Source organism: Amblyomma americanum, chromosome 1, assembly GCF_052857255.1.
Source record: "Amblyomma americanum isolate KBUSLIRL-KWMA chromosome 1, ASM5285725v1, whole genome shotgun sequence".
Classification (NCBI taxonomy): domain Eukaryota; kingdom Metazoa; phylum Arthropoda; class Arachnida; order Ixodida; family Ixodidae; genus Amblyomma; species Amblyomma americanum.
The window spans coordinates 122,679,600-122,691,698 of NC_135497.1; the positions used below are offsets into that span (position 1 = coordinate 122,679,600).

The 12,099-nt window shown below is 40.1% G+C and overlaps 1 protein-coding gene across 1 annotated transcript in view; it reads right to left on the reverse strand.

The window, feature by feature from the left end:
• jub (LIM domain-containing protein jub) overlaps window positions 1–12,099 on the reverse strand; it is an 81,514-nt gene that overhangs the window by 20,139 nt on the left and 49,276 nt on the right. The window contains exons 2-5 of the mRNA XM_077646731.1: window positions 9,085–9,186; window positions 7,652–7,719; window positions 4,561–4,623; window positions 2,079–2,209 (exon numbers count right to left, since the gene is read on the reverse strand). Of these exons, the coding sequence (XP_077502857.1) occupies window positions 2,079–2,209; window positions 4,561–4,623; window positions 7,652–7,719; window positions 9,085–9,186 (364 nt within the window). The remainder of the gene's footprint in view (window positions 1–2,078; window positions 2,210–4,560; window positions 4,624–7,651; window positions 7,720–9,084; window positions 9,187–12,099) is intronic.

Here is a 12,099-nt window from a genome sequence, read left to right on the forward strand (position 1 = left end):
AAGGGCATTGTAGCTCAGTTTTTGTTGTGAAAGATTTCAGACGGGTAGAAACTTGGGCGAGTCGGTAACGGTGATCCATGGAAAGTGAGAGTAGCGCAAAACGGGACAAAGGGACAGAGAAAGACAGACACAACACACAGTGCCTGTGTTGTGTCTGTCTTTCTCTGTCCCTTTGTCCCGTTTTGCGCTACTCTCACTTTCCACAGATTTCAGACGACCAGGAAGTTAATGAAATGAGCATAAATGTGTTTGACAGACGAGTATGAGCTGCGATTCTGCATACGTGCAAATGTATGTGCATATGTGAATCAAAGTTTCTGAGCCATTCACGTTCTTATTAAGGGGTTCCAGTTCTAAATAAACACACGAATTTTTAGATTTTTTTTCTATACTACAACATAACGCATATCTGAAATAGATAAGCAAGTACACCCCTGCGCAAAAGTGGAGTGACCACGCGAGCCAACAAAACAGCGTGCCAGCACTTTCTCACAGTGGTGCGCCTGTTTTTAGGATATGCGTAAGGTGAGTGATAAAATATGTTAGCCTGTTAGCCCACACACTTCTGCCAGGCACGCTTTTATGCACAGAAAAATCGCAGTCATCCCCACTCGCGTGGTTTCTGCACTTTTGCACACGCCTGCACCTAGTGTTAGTACTTCTAGCTGCTACAACAGATTTCACCAACTTCATGATGCGAACACGGAAAAATGGCATCTGCAGGCTACACTTTGGCTCAAAATAAAGAAAAAATAGAAAGAAACATTCACGGATCGCACTAGCTTCTATAAGCCAAGTTCAAATCCTACAAGCAAGGCTGTCCGATTCTCTGAAGCTTTATAGAGATAGTGCACTCAAAATTTTCCGCCGAGATTTCTGACTCAAGTGATAGCTGTGACACTAAGAGAGATCAAAACAACACCCTTTTGAAACAGAAATGAGCAGAAGGTAATTATTTGAATTGATTTTTCTCAAACTGCCTGTGAAAGCTCCAACATTACGGGATATGACATCAACCCTATCCGAGTTTGCAGGACAGCAAGCATATTGACATGGCAGGCAATTTGACAAACCTGGTAAGTTTGTTGTATTGGTAATGTTAACACTGCCACATGCTAAATTATTTAGCCTTTATTAGGTGGTATTCAAAACAGCCATTGTTGGGTCCAAGTCACATGAACACGAGACCGTCAGTTGAACTATATTTTACAGCTTTCCCTGTGTCCCCATCCTGCTAAGGATATGAAAGCAAATCAAATCTCCATTAGCATCTCAAGATGTTTAAATAAACCATGAGGTCCACCACTTCAGAACTCGTTTTTCACTCGATGATGCATAATAGCTTCAGATCACCATCACTGCATAGCTGAAACAGTTTAAGCATGCCAAAAAACATAGCCCATATATTTGCCTGCTGCAGACTAAAACTGCAATTAAAAAATACTGCAGCCTGTCCTTGTTTAAAAACACTCTGTATTGCTGTTAATGTACACCAACACACCATGGGCAATGAATATATATGTGTGTGTGTGTTGTGGAAAATGTAAACAAGAGTGTGCTATTAAATGTGGATCTGTATTTCTTTTTAGTGGTGGCTTTTATGGCGCAAAGTTATGATGCTGTGAGAGGTGGCAAGTCGAAAACTTGCAAATACAGACAGGGCACCAAAGAACAACAAATTAAAATGCAGGTTTTCTAATGCCGGCAACACTTGATGTAAAGATAGCCACAGAATTTTTTGGGCCACAGAAGCCGCAAAAAAGCTGAATACTCTTGCTCTCTGGAGGCATGGTTTAGCATTGAGGGGGGTGCACTGCACAAGCCACGCAGGTAAATGCAAACCACACTCTTAAGTTCGTGGCTGCATGCTTAGACAGCCAAGCAGCTAAGCTTTTTTTGTGCTTTCAGTGTCCCAAAACTTCTCTGGTCAGATGTGAGTTTAACCTACGTACTCCTTTTGATGAAGCACAATTATTCGAACTGGCATAGCCTCCCAAAGGCTGCCGCAAAAATTCACTCTGTCAAGACACTCAAAAGTACAAATCAATCACCACAGAAGTACTGCAAAAGATACTGACTTGTGATAATCATTGACACAGTATATCTTGTTGTCCATGTCGATTGTGAATGGAACGCCATCCAAGCATTCATTGCAGATGCAACAGCGGAAACAGCCAGGGTGGTAAGACTTCCCCATGGCTTGCAAAATCTGCAACATCAAATCATGCAGTAATGTACAATGAAAACTCAGTACATGTTACCAACAAAACCATTTTTCAAGCATGTATTCAAAAAGGCTGGTTTTTCTATGCACCACTCAGTAATTGCATATTTGAATATTTCTTCACAAGATGAAACTGCTGGTACAGCTAATACACTTGTGTTTGCATGTAATATAACAGAGCTGTGCATTGATTAAAAATCTTAATCTGATTAACTGTTTGCTCCTAGAATAAAACTGCATTTTGCAGAAAAGTTTGGATCGAAATAACATACCAGATCTACTTGCATAGTGGACCTGCTTTTGTAATGAATGCAGCCATTATTTTGGATTTAAAAGTATAATATATTGCAAATATATTATCTTGCATAATGAATGTACCCATAAATTTTCATACACTTTTTGAGGAAAAAAAGGTCACTCACTATGCCTGTGAGAACCCGGTAATAGTGGCACAGGGCAAACGAAACTTTTCATTTTATCCTCTAGGAAACACCAGTTCATATATACTTAACACATTGATTTGTACCCGAAACAATTAAAGGAGTATAGACACCTAACTTTTGGGTGCATGTTTTTTTGTTTGTAATGATGGGTAGGGCATTATTATACATGAATTACCACCTGATATTCTCCTACGACTGCTAAATAATATATAATCGCATTTCTTTCTCGTGCCGTATCGGTTTCAACAGCCGAATAAAGACTGTGACGTCAGCGTGTGCTTACAGGTCACGTGAGACATGAAAAAACTACAATACAATTGCTACTTCCACATTCGTTGTCATTCCGGCTCTTAAGGAAGGCTGGCTTCAGCACTGCGGTAAATCAAAATGATGAAGCAGCGATTGTATAGGTTTTTCCATGCCTCACGTGATACAAAAGCACTCTTTGACGTCACAGGCACCGTTCGACTGAGTAAATCGAAACCGAAACAGCATGACAGAAAAAATTCGATTGTAAACTAGTTAGCGGTCGTAGGCAAACATCACATGGTGATCCATGCGTAATAGTGTCTTCCGCATCATTGTAGACAAGAAAACATGCCACCAAAGCTAAGTGTCTACACTCCTTTAAGTGTTAATGACAAGTGAGCAAAGCATTGTGAATGAGCAATAATAAGAACTTTTTGTTCTCTTTCCTGATAACATCACACTCGGGCATAAACTTGTAAAGCGACTGTTTACTTGCAAGGTAAGATGGTGACTAAATTATTCCATATACTTAGGCAACAAACTGAATGCCATATGTCTGACTGCAACTCTATGACTTTTTCAAGTTCGTGTTAATACTTGGGGTGGTTTTCATAGTTTACCAGTTGCTGCACAACTATTGTCGAAGGTTGAACACTTACACAGCAGCCACCTTCTTTGTTTTTTAGCACTGTAGACTTGCAGGTTTGATCACTGCAATATCTCAGCACACAAGGCAGACAATCTACACAACTGCACTCATCATGCTGCCAAAACATAAGGCACATCAACTGCACATAAAATATACACCAAGACACGTGCAAAAAAAGTTTTTGCTTGTCTCATTTGTTTATTGTTTGATTTCACAGATTAGGTAATAAAAAATGAACTGCAATTAAAGCAGCAATCAATCAATCAGAGGGTTACTCAGGCTATTGTCTAGCTCTGTATTAGTAATACTCACTACTTCACTAACCATACTCCATCAAAGCAGGTGGAAATAACAGGAAGTGTAGTTTAAGCTCCCTTTGTCTTTTCCATTCTTAGTTCTTGTTTACATACATAAGGATAAGCACATATATTAACATAACCTCTACCCACCGAAAAGCACTCTCATCACTGGACATATTATCGAAGACAAAACCTTCGTTAACAATGCAGTTTACACTGGAAACAAGCTGCAACCACAGCATAACACAAAGGGCACAGTGACATGATGCAAAGAGACTACACTGGCAATAAATTATGTTCCAGTCTAAAGCTCAATTCAAGCACATGTCAAGAATAATGTCTAACAGTGTTCATGTAATTTATGTGATTTTTTAAGCATGCAGTGAATAGGGCATAGGGCCTCTTTTTCAGCAGATCTTAAACAAAACTGCAATGAGTTCTGATTAATACAGCAGTACTCGACTAATCTAACAGCTGCTGAATGTTGATTTAAGCTCTCATCCAGAGAATTTAAGTCTGGTTCACGTAGTGGTCATCTGCAGAGCCAATACGTGGAAAAAATCGGACTTTAAGAAGGAATGGCCTTGAACATATGTGGTGAGGGTACTTCGTACTTGGTTTGTGTGCGGAACATAATTAGCATGTCTCAGGAACTACACTGCAGGCTCCACCGACAACTGCAGTTGATGACCTTACCATTTCCATGATCAGGTGTCCACACACAGCACACTTCTCCGCGGTCTGCTGAAAACCAGAATACTGCAAGAGATGCAAGAGAATGCAAAGCTGTAGTTGTCCATTTGAATTAACATCTAAGGATTGAACATTATCTTGAATTGAATTTCAAATATTTTTGTGCTGATGCATGTGAATGTCACTGCGACTAATTAACAGGACATGACAAATTTGCAGAGTGTGTGCTAACTGACCCATCATGGTGGCTCAATAGCCATGGCATTCTATTGCTAAGAATGTGGGTTCAATTCTAGCTATGGAGGTCGTGTTTGATGGAGACCAGAATGTAGAAATGCTATGCATTGAGATGTGGTACGCATTAAAGAAACCCAAATGGTAAAAATTAACTGCAGCCCCCCACTACAATATACCTCAATGCCCTGGTGTACCCTTCAGTGCACAAAAATCAATAAAGTATTAAAGTGTCCTGATCCATAGTGACATCTATAGTGATCCATAGTGTGCGCCACCTGACCACCTGTGTGTTATGGTGACCAGAAACGGTGAGATACTAAAGGAACATGCATTTGTTACAATTTCGTGCTTCATTGGACAGCTTTTGATGTGGACAAAAAAATGGCAGTTACAGTGCCATTTCACCACACTCGCAAAAGAAACAAACACAGCAAATGTACAGCCAATGGGCTGCAAAAATCGCAATGAGTTGCTTGCACACAAAAGTACACACTTTCAGCTTTTCTGATGAGCACCAAAGTGTGACCAGGAGATGTCACCCACAACCACCAATTACACTCAGAAGCTGCCTAAGATACTGGAGCCTGATAGCAACTAGCTCGACTTTAGGGCATTTGCAGAATTCTGCCTGACACCTTGCTAAGCACTGATAGACATATAGATGTGTGGGCTGCTGGAGGACATAATTGAATGGTATTAAGAAAGCACTAAAAACAGCCGGTAAAGGCACATCCTTGATCCTATTTAACAAAAACAACAGCGTAAAAATTTTTGCATGCAGAAAATATACATCGTCTGAAACTGAGCTGCCACGTCCTGCTCATAATACTAGTGTGCTGACCAATGCAGGGTCTGCACAGTGAAGCAAGGAAATGCAGTAAGTATCAATACAGTGTTGCAGTATACGTTTCAGCTTCTACGTGGACAAAGCAGATAACAGCACTGGTCACATATAGCGTAAAAAGTCATAGTCGTTCTGACTGCAAAATGGCATAACCAGTCATTATTCGTACTATTAACCAATCTAGCTTAAAATTACTCGTTGTATTTCATTTTGACAAATAACTAGCTGTGAGTTGCAGTTGCACATTTCAACAGCTATGGGCGTGGCAACAACTGCAATATAACTTAACAAATGCCAATTCATGTGAATTTACAGCAACAAATAATTTTGGTTTCCATGATTGCAGTGCTCGGTTATTTTTCATTAGCTGCGCTATGCATCAAAACATAGAGCCAATGACACGCAGCAATTTTTAGTAAACATGAAAAGCCAGTACATCACAACAAATAAATCTTTCCTGTGAGCCAAGTCCCATAGAAAGAGAGAAGCTAACTCAGAAAACAAGAAATATCAGTGCAGACGTCTGAAATCCTGCATTCGATGCGAAACACACTTATGAAATGAATTTCGCCAATAACCATATTGCAAATGCAATACAGTATGATTACTGGCTAAAAACAAGCACTGTAGGATTCCATTCCAAGGGCAGGCCAACGAAAATACCTACTGAATAATGGGAGAACGTGAGGTATGCCCTATAGAAGGGATAAGTTGAAAGTAAGGCTATCGCCAGAAAGCATTTTCGGCAGTTACTTGCACTTGGTTACAACCACTGATTCCCTTGTAAAATTGCCAAATATCAGTGAGGACTTGTGTGCCCAGCTAGACTGTCAGACACGCCACTAATTTTGCAATCTCATCATAAGTTTCCCAGGCAACGTTTTGTGGTGATTTAAGCACAGGGAAAGCCAAGCTAAAGAAGCACTTGCTTTTTGGAAAAAAATGGCCAGCTGCAACAAATAACCATTTTGTGACATTCATAATTCTCAATATCAGCATATAAGTATTGATAGCAGATCACTTTTAAGATGAACCGGATAAGACAGCTTGTCTGGCTTGTCAAAAGCATAGTTACTACACGCTAGGTGTGGCCCAGTAATAGCTGTTACAAGGAAACTTAATAATTAAGAAACAAAATAAGATAATAGTAATAACATCTAGTGTAACAATTACACAATTCATTATGCCTCACTACTATAATATCACATAGTTCAACTAGGCTTAGTTTGCCCTCATCCTCAAGCACCTTTTCTGTGCAAATTAAAGACTTACCATGTGCCTCACATTGCTCAAAAATCGATCACTGCCTTTACTACAAGAAACAGTGCACTACTGAATCTAGAAAAATGTTAACACCAAAATATACCAGTAGTTCCTTATCAGGAACAACATTATAGTTGTTATTATCATGAAGACCAGCTAGTAATGGTACAGGTAGAAGATATATGAAAGCGAACACAGGAGCGTGTGGCCACAGCGCTTTGCAAAGCGCTGCCACCCAGAGCCGGTAAGAATTGGCGGCAAAGGCACATGCCCAGTACGCATGGTCGGGTGCTCTTCCTGCGCACGCGCCTGCTGCCACCCGGCGGCTCTCAGCAGCAGTGCGCCCTCGTGGTGCCTTTCATATCACTTCTATGTGTACCTCATTAACTTCATCAGTTACTTTTTTTCAGTCAATATTCCCTTCTCACATTATTTTTCTTTAATTTTGACATGCTATCTTCTACATCTCAAGGAGTGTTGCAAGCTTCTCAGTGCTCTTGGCATGCAGTATTGCCTGACAGGCAGCCACTGTGAAAGTTTAGCTCAACTATCCTCTAACAACAAGGCTCTTTTGTGCTTATTTTTTCACTGCACGCCTAGCAGAGGCTGATGAAGCATATCTGACCAGTTCAGTTTGAGCTTAAGCCTGCACTATCAAATTGACAAAGTGGCTGTAGAACTCAGTCCTGTCTACAGCTGGAGAGTCAAAGTGCCAAATGTACAGCGATAATGTATATAAGGAATACACACCAGGTAGTCCTCTTCACAGTACACCTTTCCATGTACGTTGTAGAATGCCTTTCCTCGTAATGCTCGCCCTGCAGACAGGATTTGGAATCAAGTTCAGAAGATTCAATGACTAGTAAAGGGATGTTGACATTCACTTTGCACAGTAAATCAAAAGGCTTAAATTTCCACATCATCATCATCACCTTAGCCTGACTATGCCCACCGCAGGGCAAAGGCCTGTCCCATGTATTTCCAATTAACTCTGTCCTTTGCCAGCTGCGGCCACCGTATCCCCGCAAACTTCTTAATCTCAACCGCCCACCTAACTTTCTGCCGTCCCCTGCTATGATTGCCTTCATGCGATGCAGCGATCACGTAGAGGTAGAGCATCTGCCTCGCATGCAAGAGGACCGGGGTTTGAATCCGGGTGCCGTGCAATTCTCCACTGGGTTAAAAAAAACTAAGCGTGTCGATTAAATTGCACAACTAGGCTTGGGGTGCAGCCTGACCTCGGTGACCAGAACAGACAACGCACTCCCTCACCAGAGCAGGATTTAGCCACCCTGGTGTAGGACTTGGCCACAACTTTCTATGAAAAAAACAATTTTCAGATACGTCTATACTAAATGGAACCTCTTTAAAACTGGACTAAAGGGTATGCAATTTATTTTAGCAATGTGGTCTCATAACTATTAATTTGCATAAATACTTGACTTATTCTTTGTGATGCTTTAGTTTATGTTATCTGGTAAAGCTAAAACCTGTTTTGCTGTTTGAACAACATTTTAGTACAGACACCATGCTACATAATTTTGCAACAAGGTAAGAGTCAACATTCTGCATTAACACACTGATGCAATTGCTAATCAGTGCTGTCAACCCAAGGGATTAGTCCCTGATGCACGAATCTCAAACACTGTTTAAGGCAAGGAGAAATTTGTAAAATTCAAGGATATACATAAAGGTTTTCTTAGAACAGTTCTTCAATGAGACACTTTCTTGTAGCATGCTACATAATAAAGATAACAGAGCTGAGGAGAGTGATAAAAAAAGAAAAAGCAGAAGTGCCCATTTTTCACAGCTATCTGAAATTGCCCAATGCTTTCATACCATGTTCCTAAGCACAGTGCTAGTGCTATGAACACAGTAGAAACAAGTAATGTTCACTGTTTACTATTTTATCTCTAGTAGGCTGTATTGATAAATGCCTGCATAGTACCATTTCACTACTTTCCCTTCCATGCATGTAACAATGTCGAACTCTTCTGGCTACTCATGTGAAAGTGCAAGCTTGACTAGGATCTTACTTCTTAGTTGTGAGCTATGATGTGACACATATAATTAAACAACTTTCGAATGCTGCTTTATTCTGTGTAGAACTTCTTTTCCACTGAACTACTAGAGCTTATACAGCTGTGAAGCTACTTTTGTAGGAACTTAATCAGACTCCTTACCACATGAACAGCAAATAAAGCAGTTTGTGTGGTATAAATTTCCCATTGCTTGGCAGGCCTGGCCGGCACCTGTCACCTTCTCGCCACATGTATGGCAGATTCCTGCAAAGATAAAATACACCATAAAATAGTATTAACCAAATAAAAGCAGTAAGTTACACGATGTCGCAAAGCTCAGGCCAAATAAGCAATCCAGTATTCGCTTCACCACCAGCTCACTGCAATGCAATGCACAAATGAACATCCACAAACTCTGTTCTAAGGAGAATGCTGTCAAATCAACTAAGCTGGTAGAGCAGCAGTAGATGAACCACAAAGCCTACAGTTGCATTTCACTTGCAACATTTCGGGTTTTAACTAGGATTTCTGCAATGGCCACTAGTATTATAAAAATGCAAGAAAACTGTTCAAGGCATGGATTCACCCGGGAAAAAAAAAAGAAATACAGAGTGAGAACTGAATTGCACCAAAAAAATTAAGGCAGTTTTCAAACGTGCTGTTATGAATTCAATGGTTTAGATGTGCTGAATTGAACAGCCATCGTGCTTCTAAAGTTATCACTGTGCTATACATTGGCTATGACAGTGGCCCTCCAAGTACCAACAGCAAGCCAGCTTGTGGATCTTTTCATCTTTCAAAAAAAAAAAATTATGCCATGTCAGCTGAGTCACTGAATGTCACAATTTTGAGCAACATGAAAGTATAAAACTGTTAGCCTGTCTCAAAGACAGCTATTCCTGCAATGAAAATAGAATACCTCCACAGCAGTAATTTAGGTGCAATGGAGAGTTCCTAACCAAATTATACTGAATAATGCCAACATCTCTGAGCAAGCTAAAAGACAAGGTTTTCAAATTGTTACTTTTATCAGTCATGCCATTAATGCATCTGTCAGCTGAACCAACATACAGTTGCGGACAGAATAATATGCACCACATTTTCGTGCTCCAACTCTTCTCTCATGTTGCATAACGGAAAGAGAAAAGTTCGCTGCATTTACATGCAAGCGCAAGAGTGACATTTACTTGCGTAAATATCAAAGACCGAAAAGATTTTATCAGAAAATGCAACAGAAGAGTGACTGCTGAAGCGTGGTCTATATTATTCTGTCTGCAATTGTACATACACAAGTTTGGGCATATTTACAGTTGAACGTAAAAGCACAAAAAACAGGGACACAGAATCCTGTTTTTTGCGCTTTTACGTTCAGCATGGAAAACCAACTCGCCCAAACGCAACCATTATTGTATCATATTTACAGCCCTTAGCTTTGGGGTAAAACCAGACGTTTTCCAAGTTTATGTATCACTGTCAAGTTGCACAAAAAATGGTTACCCAATTTCTACCACAAACCAGCCTTTTAGAAATGTACTTTGCCACTGCAAATAGCAGATCTGAGGTGCAGTACAAAAACAAGCAGCGAATCTATAGCCAGTTTATATTATAAGTTCACTGTAGGAGATTTAACTTTTTTGTGACCCTCTTTTCCCCATGACTTCTTTCTTACTCAAAGCACACTTCTGAATAGGCATGACGAGTACTGATTAGAATCTGGGCCCCAGAACATAGGCTGGCTCTCCCATGCTTCTGAAACTCAAACACAAAGCATTCTTTCCTCATATAGCTGATGTTGGCAAGCTATCAAAACTCACAAGAAAATGTTTACCAATGAATGCCAACATATATTTCATATTGGCAAGCTGTCATAACTAATATGACACCAGTGACCAGTGTATGCTAAACATATCTCAATGAAGCAAGCCATTGTAACTGATGAGACAGTGTTGACTGGCGTACACTATGATATACACTGAATATGTTGTGCAGTGACACAGAAAGAACATTTTTGCAGTTAGAGTAAATGCACGCTCCCGCAGCACTAGGTTGGGCACAGAAATGGTATGCATGAAAATCACAATGAAAACAGCAAAAAAATATCATAAACAAGAAAATTGATAAAGAAACATTCGAGCCAGAAAATGCTTTTCCATGCTAATCTAGCTTTTACAATTTGCTTGCGGAATTAAAGGGACACACCATGAACTGAAGTTGTCCTAATCTGTCAGCTTACCACATTCTAAAGATACAGTGGTTATTTCACCAAAAACAGACATTATTATAGGTTAGAAATGGCAAAAAAAATGAAATACAAGTGCTGCCGTCACCAGCCATTTTCTCGTTCAAATTGCGATGACATTAGGACTGGTTTTACATCAATGTCTGCTGTTATTCACTTCCGAGCGGTGATCACACACTCCTTTTCGGTCTTGATGTCCCAAGTTTGAAGCGAGTGGTAGAAAAAGAGGCTCCATTTTTAAATCCAATTTTCTCAGTATTATATGTGTTCTGCTATCGAACAAATATCAGCATTCCCACAAAAAGCCAAGCAATAAATTTTACTAGACAGGATACAACTTTAAAACAGCAGCTAGGGAACAATGGATTAACTGTAACAGTAAATGAAATCCGTTTTTCAATGCTTGACTGTAGACTTTTGCATCGGGTGAGGGAGTTGTCGAAATACCTCCTCTCTGGACTGTCTGAAACCGGTTCCACCGCCACTTCCACCGTGCCAGCGCGATGTGCTTAGGACAGTCCAGTGAACAATACGGCAGCGCCCAGGGAGCCCTTATTGCAAAGGTCTATATCAAAGAAGCCAGAGGCATGAAAATTCTTGAGCATATAATTTTGTCACGTGATATGCTCCTGGTATGGATTCTGCTTTTTTCTTTTCATGGATTCATTCTGTGTGGCAGTCATGAATGCATGCAGAGCATCACTGCAGACATACGTTGTACCTATCAGAACAAAAATTACATGGAGCCGTCCTCAGTGACCCTTTAAGGTACATTATAAGCACTTATTATTACAAAATAATGAGAGTTATATGGTATAACTAAAAGAAAGAGTTCTGGAACAATTGTAGAAAACTAATTTCTGCAGAATTTCTGATCAAAAAGTAACATCCAATTTTTTTTATCTCGTGCCCCATATTGTGAAAAAAGAAACGAAACG